Consider the following 13442-nt stretch of genomic DNA (forward strand, 5'->3'; position numbering starts at 1 on the left):
AGGAGTGGAGAAGGAGGCAGGGAAGTGTGGCAGTTGTTGAGGGAAAATTCCAGGAAAGATGTGGCGTGGCCCAAAGACAGGAGGTGGCCACATCTGCTGCTTTAACGCTTGGAGAGCTGGTTAGTTATGAGTCCACTGAAGTGTTCAAACTTCTTTTCAGTCTCTTCACTGAAGGAACCACCTAAAGGGTGGGAATCAGGGAAAGACAGTTTGGCAAACTTGGCCCAAGCCAGAGCAATTGGCTCCAGGGAGCTCTTGAGCCCCCAATCTCCAGGGGGCTTCCTCTGGGACTATGGCAAGGACTGGAAGCTCTAGGACTGGGCACATAACAGGTGCTCTGTAGAAGCTGAGTGAATGAATGAATGAGTGAATGAATGTAGTACTTGTATTTTGACCTTCACCAAGAGTGAGACCCATCACTTTTCCTGCAGAAGCTTTCCTGGGAAAGCTCTGCTGTCCCTTTTGTCCCCCAAGTCATATAATCCAAGGAAAATGTTTCCTTATTAGAAACTAGAAGTAACAATGGTTCACTAACCTCCAGTTCTCGACAGAGTAATACCTGACACATGGAGCCCACAAATTGCTGATGCCCACATTTTTGAGGTCACAAGCATCATGAGTTGGTGGCCTCAGCTCCAGCCCTGAAGTAGCTTTGGGGTCTGCACAGGGCTGGCCTGATTCGGTTCTGCCCTCTTTCCTGGCCAGAGCTGGGAGTGAGAACTCAGTCTCCATCCAGGCCTTTTCTATCTACGGCTTCCTTCCTGCATGTGGAAATGTGGTGCTGGCTCCATTCCCCAAGTTCTTTACCCAAATTTTGAGGTTGCCTCTGGTTCCTTGAGAAAGTTGGGCATCTCTTGCCTGTTCGCTGGAGGGTGGGCTGTGGGGAGGGGGCTGTAGGCCTGAGGAGGCTGGAGGAGCTCCCCCAGCAGGACCCAGGGCCTTACCTATGTGGCAGTTGTACATCCAGATGCGGTGGCCATTGTAGCGGGTCCTGCAGTTCATGATGTTGTTGGTGTAATCAGATTCCGCAACCTCGTAGTTGGGGTTGATGACAACCTGGGGAAGAGTCAAGTCAGAGGGCCTGCTGACGTCCTCCTCAGCTGTCCTCCCCGGGCCCAGGGTCTCTGCGAGACAGCAGCCCGGCCTCCAGAGCCAGAGTGGATTCGTGAGAGGGGGCATGGCAGATGCTGTAATCCAAGGGCAGGGTGGGCCAGCGGGAGCCTGTGGTTCCCAGGAAAGTCCTTGGGGGAGGCAGATAGGAGCATGGCCTGCAGGGGTGAGACCTCTGTGTATCTCTGTCTGTCTCAGTGTAATCCACACACATGCCCTGCCAAGAGTAGGCTTTAAAAAGGGGGGTTACCCTCTCTTGGGTGCTCCAGGAAGCTTGAAGGTGGTAGAGAGGCAAGAGTTGGGGTCTGGGGAAGATGTGGAAGAGAGCTAGAAAGGAGCTTGTGGCTGGGAGGTGCTAGAGATGGGTGGGGACAACAGCCGGCAGTGTGAAAGACAGGAAGGGCTGCCCTGGGGGGTCGGGAGCCTGGATGCCTGTCCCCACCGTGTGACACTGGACAGGCTTCGCCCTCTCTCTGGGCCTTGGTGCTTCCTCTGAGATAGGATGGGCTGGACCGTGTGATCTCCAAGTCCCCTTCCTGCTCTGCCACTCTAGGCCCTGGGGCTCTGGACTGCTGTGGAGACTAGACCCCCCTTGCACCCCCTTCCTCCTCCTCTCCCCAACTAGAAGGTCATGGCCAAAGGAGCAGGAGCAGACGGGGTCATCACTGTGAGAGGGTTTCTGTGAGGGGCCTGATGAGAGGAGATTTGGGGTGAGGAACGTGGAAGAAAAGAGAAAGGGGAGGGAGGAGAGGGGGTGAAGAGACAAAAGCTGTAACTGGGGCTGTGGACCACGGTGTGGAGGACACAATGACCGGCCTTCCCTCCAAGCAAGCATGAGCTGCTGATTATGGAATGTTCTTTAGGTTTAGTGGCCTACAGGACTTTTCCTTCAGATAGGCAGGCAGGCTGGACCTGCCCAAAGATATGTTGTGGGAAACTGAGGCCAGCAGAAACCCTGGTCCTGTTTCCTGGCCCAGTGAGGGCCATTTTGGGGTCCTGATCTGAGGGGCTCTGTCCCATTTGTCCCCTGCAATTCAGCCACGGAAGATAAGTGACTGCTCTAGGGTAGCCTTCCTTTTCTTTGATCTCTTTTCTACCCAATGACCCTGGCGATCCCCTGCCCGTGCATGGCACACAGCACAAGGCAAACAAACTTCCCACCCAGAGGTCTCCTGAAGGCACTTGCACACGAGGCTCTGCCTCCCTGAGTGGTGTGGATGGCCGTGCCACTGCGGGGCCCCATCCAGGCTGCCCGGCAGTGCAGCCACAGGGTCATGGCACAATGAGGAATTGCGTCAGGGCTATCAGGGCCAGCTTGGCCCATTTTGGGGTGGGGGCTGAAAGATGGCCTCCACGATGCCAATCAACTCTTATGGTCCTAATTCTCATGAGGCTCTGAAGAAAATTGCTTTGGTTTCTCAGAAGAAAAATCTGCTGTGAATCCAGGAAACGAGAAAGAGGATTTAAAAAGGGTCACCAGGAGCCCAGTAACAAATTCAGCCCTGCCTCTGAGACATTGCTCACCAGGCCTCTCTGCTTTGAGTGCCACTTCCTCCTTGGCCAGGCTCAATCCTCCGTAATGAAGGTAGGGGGGTTGGGTTCACATGGGAAGGGACAGGCACCAGGGGATTTCCAGGCCAGGGCTTTCACACATCTAAAGGGCTGTGTCTATCTCAAGGGAAATATAATTTTAGATTAATCAGAGGCATTAACATGCCCCTAATGAGTTAATTTGCTGATTGTACAGTTTAGGGGTCAAGAACACAATCTAGAGTTGATGTGGCCTGGTTTGATTGGCTAGAAAATAAGGACATGAGTAATGCCATTTTAAATGGAAGATTAAAGGAGAACACGTTTGTGGGGCTCAGGCAGTGCCTGGCACATCATATAAATATTCAATACATCATTAAACAGCTGGCACTTGACAGAATACACGATTGTGCATATTCGCCCATCAAAGTGATGCAAACCTCAAACACGAGCCATCACGCACTGAATACATGTTCATAGGCACAGATATTCATTTTTTAAATAAAGTGCACACTGCTCTTTGGGCCTCTCCAGGTCTGTGGTTCTGGGCTGTGGGTGGAAAAGGGCTTGGCTGTCTCATTTCCAGCCTCTGAAATTGCCCAGGAAATCTTTCAAAGTCTGTCTGTGGTCATTTCTCTGCAGCTGCTGCCTGGGGACCAGGGACCAGCCCTGAGCTGTCTGAGTCCCCCCTCGGGAAAGCTTTCAAGGCAGAATGACATGTTTCTGGTCATCCACTTGGCCACCCAACTGGGCCAGCTTGAAAGCAAGATGAGCAGGGATGTGGGAGAGAATAAGAGGGCAAAACGGAGCCACTGGCAGGCAGAATCTCACTCGTGCGCCAGAAGGACACAGAGAATACATAGCCCCTTGTCTCCCTTCAGTTCAGCTCCCACCAGTTCGTGCCCTGGAAGGATCTAGCGGCTGTTTGCGGGAAGGTGGGGAGGCGAGTTTGCTCCCCAGGCCTGGCCTTCAGCCCCAGCAGAGTATGTGGAGCCCGTGGGAAGCATCCACAAAAATAAACACTTGGATAGGCTGTCTCTGGTGTTTGATATTCCACTGTTATAGATTCGATTCTTTGAAGCAAAGATCACCCTCTCACAGATCCTCCTTTATGAGGCAAATATTTCTGCGAGAGGTAAGTCACGGACACTTGGTGCATGGCTCATCATTGCTTTCAACCTTGACCGCACAGACCCAAGGCAGAGTGAGGGCACTGGAAGAAACTGGGGTTGGGATGAGAATGTAGCCGAGTAAAAGGTGTGAGTTGCCTCAGAGTCGTGGGACAAATCCCTGGCCGGAGGACCAACCTGGCTTGCAGATGCATTTTGATTTGCAAACACCAGGTGTTAACTGAATGAATGTGAAAGTCTTAGGCATCTCTGGTCCCCACTCCCTATTTCTCACACCCCCCAGGCCTCACACACTCAGGTTCCCTGACTGATCCTTTATGGCCTTTGGGGGAGGATCCGGCACTTCGCTGGCCTGGACTCCACCATTCCCCCACCTTCCCCCTCCCCTCACCTGGAACAGGTACAATCCAGGAGGCACGTCGGTGATGTCGACCCACTGGCAGTCGATGTCGTGGCGGTACACGTCCCAGCAGCCCATGGTGATGCCCTGCTCGCCGAAGTTGGCACACTCGTAATTCTTCTGGATGTCTGTGGGGGCGGGGCAGAAGGCAAGCCCTGTCACCAACCACCCATGGCCCCTCTGTGCAAAGCCCTTTCCTCTGCCCTTTATACACCACTTTCTCACAAAGGGCCTGACAGTCCTGCCATGTGTGTGCTGGTCCCCGACCCCGTGTTCACAGCATCCCTCCTCCCCATTTTGGCTTCTCCTGGGCTTGGTGTCCCATTCCTGCCCCGGGTGGGTTTCTGATCTGCTCTCCTTCAAATGGAATCTCTCCACTTCATCCCTGCCCATATCACACGCCTCCCTTCTGGCCCACGTCAAGTCCCCCTCCTCCATGAAGCCTTCCCTGACCACCCTGGTCCACGCTGGCCTTTCTGGGAAATCCCAGCACTTAAGCCTGTGCCATTAGCCTGGGAATTAATTGCATACTTATCCGGGCAAGTTCTGTGTCAATTATTTCGCTTAATGTGGGTGTTGTCTCCCTCCTCTGGGGTATGGCTCATGTCTGATTTCTCTCTGTGACCCTGACTGAGTCAGTGTGTTGTCTGGCACATGGTAGGTGCTCAAAAACCATTTGCTGTTTGATTTTGTGGCCACGTCAGTGAATGACCAGCCGAGTGGCTATCATTTTGGGGCACTCTTCTAGGCACTGGCTAGACCAAGCGGAACCAGCGTGTCTGCCGGGAGAGCCCACAGTCGTGTCAGGACACAGATGTGCAAACAGGTCATTCCAGTGCTGCTATGGCTTGAGCTAGGGGGAGCAGGGGAGAGCCGGGTGCTGCCTCTGCCTGGGGGAGTCCGAGAGAGTCTAGGGGTCTCCTGAGCTTGGACTCGAAGGGTAAGAGTCAGGTAGGGTACAGGTCAATTGGCGTTGTGATTTATAGGAAGAAAGGTTTGTGGCAGCCAGACCGTGTAGGGTATGGGTGTCAGGCTAGAGGGTTTGGACCTTACCCTGGAGACTGTGTGGACCTCCCAGTTCAACCCTGGGGGATGCGGGTGCCTTTTATAACTGGGTCTTACCCACATCCCCCAGCCCCAAGCCATGGCCATGAAGGACCTTAGAGATCCTTCTCTCTACACTTGAGCCGGTAACAGCTCCCACCCCCATCCCTGGCCGCAGGATACCTCCTTCACATTCCGTGTCCTCCAGGCAGAAGCTGGCCTTGTGGCCCTCTGCCACCTTGGTGCCATTGAGGTTCAACAGGCCGTAGTAGGTGAACACCTCCATGCTGTGGTAGTGCCTGGGAGAGAGAGGGCCTGCAAGGTCAGTTTCTGGAGCTACCACTGTGTTCAAGCAACTGCCTAGCTGGCGCCTTACCCCTGGGAGGGCCTAGAACAACAGGGTCCAAAGGAGTGACCGGGAGCGAGAGGACTGGGAACGAGAGCATGAGGGAAGGGGAGAAGCGGATGCTGGGAAACATGGTGCTTAAGAGAATGGGTGCTGGAGTCAGACAACCGGGAATAAAGATGTGTGTAATTCACGGGGTGCTGAGGGTATTAGGAGGTAAGATGAATAGCACAGGGCCTCGCATACAATAAGCTCAATAAATTAAGCTCTTATTTTTTAATAAACAGGGACCCTCATTAACTGTAATGTGGGACTCACAACCCATTTCTACTTAGTGCACTTTCTCCAGACTAAATAAAAATCAAAGTTTCAAGTCTTTTTATAAAAGTTTAAAAGTGGTAGGAGGAGACTGGTGAACTGTATGTTTTAGTTACTCCTCCAGGAAAGTAGGTAGAAAGCCAGGAACTGCGTGGACTGGACACCACAGAGCAATCTGACTTTGGGCATACTTCATACAACACTCATGAAAACGTGGAACTGCTGAGATAAGCGAAATCTGTAAGTTTTTGCGGCCAGGGGACCCGCGCCCCTCCCTGCCAGGCTCAGTCCCGTGGGAGGAGGGGCTGTCAGCTCCTGGAAGGAGAAGGGAGAACTGAAGTGGCAGCCCTTATCGGAAACTCATTCTACTGATCCAAACTCCAACCATAGATAGACTGAGACCAGACACCAGAGAATCTGAGAGCAGCCAGCCCAGCAGAGAGGAGACAGGCATAGAAAAAAAAACAACACGAAAAACTCCAAAATAAAAGCGGAGGATTTTTGGAGTTCTGGTGAACATAGAAAGGGGAAGGGCCCTGAGGCGCATATGCAAATCCCGAAGAAAAGCTGATCTCTCTGCCCTGTGGACCTTTCCTTGATGGCCCTGGTTGCTTTGTCTCTTAGCATTTCAATAACCCATTAGATCTCTGAGGGGGGCTCATTTTTTTTTTTTTTTTTAATCCTTTTTTCTTTTTCTAAAACAATTACTCTAAGAAGCCCAATACAGAAAGCTTCAAAGACTTACTATTTGGGCAGGTCAAGTCAAGAGCAGAACTAGGAGAGCTCTGAGACAAAACGCAATAATCCAGTGGCTGAGAAAATTCACTAAACACCACAACTTCCCAAGAAAAGGGGGGTGTCCGCTCACAGCCATCATCCTGGTGGACAGGAAACACTCCTGCCCATCGCCAGCCCCATAGCCCAGAACTGCCCCAGACAACCCAGTGTGACGGAAGTGCTTCAAATAACAGGCACACACCACAAAACTGGGCGTGGACATTAGCCTTCCCTGCAACCTCAGCTGATTGTCCCAGAGTTGGGAAGGTAGAGCAGTGTGAATTAACAAAGCCCCATTCAGCCATCATTTCAGCAGACTGGGAGCCTCCCTACACAGCCCAGCAGCCCAGAACTGCCCTGGGGGGATGGCACTCACTTGTGACATAGCACAGTCATCCCTCAACAGAGGACCCGGGGTGCACGGCCTGGAAGAGGGGTCCACTTGCAAGTCTCAGGAGCCATACGCCAATACCAAGGACTTGTGGGTCAGTGGCAGAGACAAACTGTGGCAGGACTGAACTGAAGGATTAGACTATTGCAGCAGCTTTAAAACTCTAGGATCACCAGGGAGATTTGATTGTTAGAGCCACCCCCCCCTCCCTGACTGCCCAGAAACACGCCCCATATACAGGGCAGGCAACACCAAGTACACACGCAAGCTTGGTAAACCAATTGGACCCCACAAGACTCACTCCCCCACTCACCAAAAAGGCTAAGCTGGGGAGAACTGGCTTGTGGAGAACAGGTGGCTCGTGGACGCCACCTGCTGGTTAGTTAGAGAAAGTGTACTCCACGAAGCTGTAGATCTGATAAATTAGTGATAAGGAGTTCAATTGGTCTACAAATCCTAAAAGAACCCTATCAAGTTCAGCAAATGCCACGAGGCCAAAAACAACAGAAAATTATAAAGCATATGAAAAAACCAGACGATATGGATAACCCAAGCCCAAGAACCCAAATCAAAAGACCAGAAGAGACACAGCACCTAGAGCAGCTACTCAAAGAACTAAACATGAACAATGAGACCATAGTACGGGATACAAAGGAAATCAAGAAGACCCTAGAAGAGCATAAAGAAGACATTGCAAGACTAAATAAAAAAATGGATGATCTTCTGGAAATTAAAGAAACTGTTGACCAAATTAAAAAGATTCTGGGAGGCGGGGCAAGATGGCAGACTGGTGAGCTGTATGTTTTAGTTATTCCTCCAGGAAAGTAGGTAAAAAGCCAGGAACTGCGTGGACTGGACACCACAGAGCAATCTGTCTTTGGGCATACTTCATACAACACTCATGAAAACGTGGAACTGCTGAGATCAGCGAAATCTGTAAGTTTTTGCGGCCAGGGGACCCGTGCCCCTCCCTGCCAGGCTCAGTCCCGGGGGAGGAGGGGCTGTCAGCTCCGGGAAGGAGAAGGGAGAATTGCAGTGGCTGCTCTTATCGGAAACTCATTCTACTGATTCAAACTCCAACCATAGATAGACTGAGACCAGACACCAGAGACTCTGAGAGCAGCCAGCCCAGCAGAGAGGAGACAGGCATAGGAAAAAAACAACACGAAAAACTCCAAAATAAAAGCAGAGGATTTTTGGAGTTCTGGTGAACACAGAAAGGGGAAGGGCGGAGATCAGGCCTTGAGGCGCATATGCAAATCCCGAAGCAAAGCTGATCTCTCTGCCCTGTGCACCTTTCCTTAATGGCCCTGGTTGCTTTGTCTATTAGCATTTCAATAACCCATTAGATCTCTGAGGAGGGCCGTTTTTTTTTTTTTTTAAATCCTTTTTGCTTTTTCTAAAACAATTACTCTAAGAAGCTCAATACAGAAAGCTTCAAAGAATTGAAATTTGGGCACGTCAAGTCAAGAGCAGAACTAAGAGAGCTCTGAGACAAAAGGCAATAATCCAGTGGCTGAGAAAATTCACTAAACAACACAACTTCCCAAGAAAAGGGGGGTGTCCGCTCACAGCCATCATCCTGGTGGACAGGAAACACTCCTGCCCATCGCCAGCCCCATAGCCCAGAGCTGCCCCAGACAACCCAGTGTGACGGAAGTGCTTCAAATAACAGGCACACACCACAAAACTGGGCGTGGACATTAGCCTTCCCTGCAACCTCAGCTGAATGTCCCAGAGCTGGGAAGGGGGAGCAGTGTGAATTAACAGAGCCCCATTCAGCCATCATTTGAGCAGACTGGGAGCCTCCCAACACAGCCCAGCAGCCCAGAACTGCCCTGGGGGGACGGCACTCACCTGTGACATAGCACAGTCATCCCTCAACAGAGGACCCGGGGTGCACAGCCTGGAAGAGGGGCCCACTTGCAAGTCTCAGGAGCCATACGCCAATACCAAAGACTTGTGGGTCAGTGGCAGAGACAAACTGTGGCAGGACTGAACTGAAGGATTAGACTATTGCAGCAGCTTTAAAACTCTAGGATCATTAGGGAGATTTGATTGTTAGGGCCACCCCCACTCCCCGACTGCCCAGAAACACGCCCCACATACAGGGCAGGCAACACCAACTACACACGCAAGCTTGGTACACCAATCGGGGCCCCACAAGACTCACTCCCCCACTCACCAAAAAGGCTAAGCAGGGGAGATCTGGCTTGTGGAGAACAGGTGGCTCGTGGACGCCACCTGCTGGTTAGTTAGAGAAAGTGTACTCCACGAAGCTGTAGATCTGATAAATTAGAGATAAGGACTTCAACTGGTCTACAAACCCTAAAAGAACCCTATCAAGTTCAGCAAATGCCACGAGGCCAAAAATAACAGAAAATTATAAAGCATATGAAAAAACCAGACGATATGGATAACCCAAGCCCAAGCACCCAAATCAAAAGGCCAGAAGAGACACAGCACCTAGAGCAGCTACTCAAAGAACTAAAGATGAACAATGAGACCATAGTACGGGATATGAAGGAAATCAAGAAGACCCTAGAAGAGCATAAAGAAGACATTGCAAGACTAAATAAAAAAATGGATGATCTTATGGAAATTAAAGAAACTGTTGACCAAATTAAAAAGATTCTGGACACTCATAGTACAAGACTAGAGGAAGTTGAACAACGAATCAGTGACCTGAAGATGACAGAATGGAAAATGAAAGCATAAAAGAAAGAATGGGGAAAAAAATTGAAAAACTCGAAATGGACCTCAGGGATATGATAGATAATATGAAACGTCCAAATATAAGACTCATTGGTGTCCCAGAAGGGGAAGAAAAGGGTAAAGGTCTAGGAAGAGTATTCAAAGAAATTGTTGGGGAAAACTTCCCAAATCTTCTAAACAACATAAATACACAAATCATAAATGCTCAGCGAACTCCAAATAGAATAAATCCAAAAAAACCCACTCCGAGACATATACTGATCACACTGTCAAACATAGAAGAGAAGGAGCAAGTTCTGAAAGCAGCAAGAGAAAAGCAATTCACCACATACAAAGGAAACAGCATAAGACTAAGTAGTGACTACTCAGCAGCCACCATGGAGGCGAGAAGGCAGTGGCACGATATATTTAAAATTCTGAGTGAGAGGAATTTCCAGCCAAGAATACTTTATCCAGCAAAGCTCTCCTTCAAATTTGAGGGAGAGCTTAAATTTTTCACAGACAAAGAAATGCTGAGAGAATTTGCTAACAAGAGACCTGCCCCTACTGGAGATACTAAAGGGAGCCCTACAGACAGAGAAACAAAGACAGGACAGAGAGACCTGGAGAAAGGTTCAGTACTAAAGAGATTCGGTATGGGTACAATAAGGATATTAATAGAGAGAGGGAAAAATATGGCAAACATAATCCAAAGGATAAGATGGCCGATTCAAGAAATGCCTTCACGGTTTTAACGTTGAATGTAAATGGATTAAACTCCCCAATTAAAAGATATAGATTCGCAGAATGGATCAAAAAAAATGAACCATCAATATGTTGCATACAAGAGACTCATCTTAGACACAGGGACACAAAGAAACTGAAAGTGAAAGGATGGAAAAAAATATTTCATGCAAGCTACAGCCAAAAGAAAGCAGGTGTAGCAATATTAATCTCAGATAAAATAGACTTCAAATGCAGGGATGTTTTGAGAGACAAAGAAGGCCACTACATACTAATAAAAGGGGCAATTCAGCAAGAAGAAATAACAATCGTAAATGTCTATGCACCCAATCAAGGTGCCACAAAATACATGAGAGAAACACTGGCAAAACTAAAGGAAGCAATTGATGTTTCCACAATAATTGTGGGAGACTTCAACACATCACTCTCTCCTATAGATAGATCAACCAGACAGAAGACCAATAAGGAAATTGAAAACCTAAACAATCTGATAAATGAATTAGATTTAACAGACACATACAGAACATTACATCCCAAATCACCAGGATACACATACTTTTCTAGTGCTCACAGAACTTTCTCCAGAATAGATCATATGCTGGGACATAAAACAAGCCTCAATAAATTTAAAAAGATTGAAATTATTCAAAGCACATTCTCTGACCACAATGGAATACAATTAGAAGTCAATAACCATCAGAGACTTAGAAAATTCACAAATACCTGGAGGTTAAACAACACACTCCTAAACAATCAGTGGGTTAAAGAAGAAATAGCAAGAGAAATTGCTAAATATATAGAGACGAATGAAAATGAGAACACAACATACCAAAACCTATGGGATGCAGCAAAAGCAGTGCTAAGGGGGAAATTTATAGCACTAAACGCATATATTAAAAAGGAAGAAAGAGCCAAAATCAAAGAACTAATGGATCAACTGAAGAAGCTAGAAAATGAACAGCAAACCAATCCTAAACCAAGTACAAGAAAAGAAATAACAAGGATTAAAGCAGAAATAAATGACATAGAGAACAAAAAAACAATAGAAAGGATAAATATCACCAAAAGTTGGTTCTTTGAGAAGATCAACAAGATTGACAAGCCCCTAGCTAGACTGACAAAATCAAAAAGAGAGAAGACCCATATAAACAAAATAATGAATGAAAAAGGTGACATAACTGCAGATCCTGAAGAAATTAAAAAAATTATAAGAGGATATTGTGAACAACTGTATGGCAACAAACTGGACAATGTAGAAGAAATGGACAATTTCCTGGAAACATATGAACAACCTAGACTGACCAGAGAAGAAATAGAAGACCTCAACCAACCCATCACAAGCAAAGAGATCCAATCAGTCATCAAAAATCTTCCCACAAATAAATGCCCAGGGCCAGATGGCTTCACAGGGGAATTCTACCAAACTTTCCAGAAAGAACTGACACCAATCTTACTCAAACTCTTTCAAAACATTGAAAAAAAATGGAACACTACCTAACTCATTTTATGAAGCTAACATCAATCTAATACCAAAACCAGGCAAAGATGCTACAAAAAAGGAAAACTACCGGCCAATCTCCCTAATGAATATAGATGCAAAAATCCTCAACAAAATACTTGCAAATCGAATCCAAAGACACATTAAAAAAATCATACACCATGACCAAGTGGGGTTCATTCCAGGCATGCAAGGATGGTTCAACATAAGAAAAACAATCAATGTATTACAACACATTAAAAACTCGAAAGGGAAAAATCAATTGATCATCTCAATAGATGCTGAAAAAGCATTTGACAAAATCCAACATCCCTTTTTGATAAAAACACTTCAAAAGGTAGGAATTGAAGGAAACTTCCTCAACATGATAAAGAGCATATATGAAAAACCCACAGCCAGCATAGTACTCAATGGTGAGAGACTGAAAGCCTTCCCTCTAAGATCAGGAACAAGACAAGGATGCCTGCTGTCACCACTGTTATTCAACATTGTGCTGGAAGTGCTAGCCAGGGCAATCCGGCAAGACAAAGAAATAAAAGGCATCCAAATTGGAAAAGAAGAAGTAAAACTGTCATTGTTTGCAGATGATATGATCTTATATCTAGAAAACCCTGAGAAATCGACGATACAGCTACTAGAGCTAATAAACAAATTTAGCAAAGTAGCGGGATACAAGGTTAATGCACATAAGTCAGTAATGTTTCTATATGCTAGAAATGAACAAACTGAAGAGACACTCAAGAAAAAGATACCATTTTCAATAGCAACTAAAAAAATCAAGTACCTAGGAATAAACTTAACCAAAGATGTAAAAGACCTATACAAAGAAAACTACATAACACTACTAAAAGAAATAGAAGTGGACCTTAAAAGATGGAAAAATATTCCATGTTCATGGACAGGAAGACTAAATGTCATTAAGATGTCAATTCTACCCAAACTCATCTACAGATTCAATGCAATCCCAATCAAAATTCCAACAACCTACTTTGCAGACTTGGAAAAGCTAGTTATCAAATTTATTTGGAAAGGGAAGATGCCTCGAATTGCTAAAGACACTCTAAAAAAGAAAAACCAAGTGGGAGGACTTACACTCCCTGACTTTGAAGCTTATTATAAAGCCACAGTTGCCAAAACAGCATGGTACTGGCACAAAGATAGACATATAGATCAATGGAATCGAATTGAGAATTCAGAGATAGACCCTCAGATCTATGGCCGACTGATCTTTGATAAGGCCCCCAAAGTCACCGAACTGAGCCATAATGGTCTTTCAACAAATGGGGCTGGGAGAGTTGGATATCCATATCCAAAAGAATGAAAGAGGACCCCTACCTCACCCCCTACACAAAAATTAACTCAAAATGGACCAAAGATCTCAATATAAAAGAAAGTACCATAAAACTCCTAGAAGATAATGTAGGAAAACATCTTCAAGACCTTGTATTAGGAGGCCACTT

The 13442-nt window shown here is 47.1% G+C and overlaps 1 protein-coding gene across 1 annotated transcript in view; it reads right to left on the minus strand.

Moving 5' to 3' along the window:
- Positions 1-124: 124 nt before the first annotated feature.
- LOC119511000 (lysyl oxidase homolog 2-like) overlaps positions 125-13442 on the minus strand; it is a 33251-nt gene continuing 19933 nt past the window's right edge. The window contains exons 4-6 of the mRNA XM_037805466.1: positions 5398-5513; positions 4162-4298; positions 125-181 (exon numbers count right to left, since the gene is read on the minus strand). Of these exons, the coding sequence (XP_037661394.1) occupies positions 125-181; positions 4162-4298; positions 5398-5513 (310 nt within the window). The remainder of the gene's footprint in view (positions 182-4161; positions 4299-5397; positions 5514-13442) is intronic.

The sequence above is a fragment of the Choloepus didactylus genome, chromosome 2 (assembly GCF_015220235.1).
Source record: "Choloepus didactylus isolate mChoDid1 chromosome 2, mChoDid1.pri, whole genome shotgun sequence".
Lineage (NCBI taxonomy): Eukaryota > Metazoa > Chordata > Mammalia > Pilosa > Megalonychidae > Choloepus > Choloepus didactylus.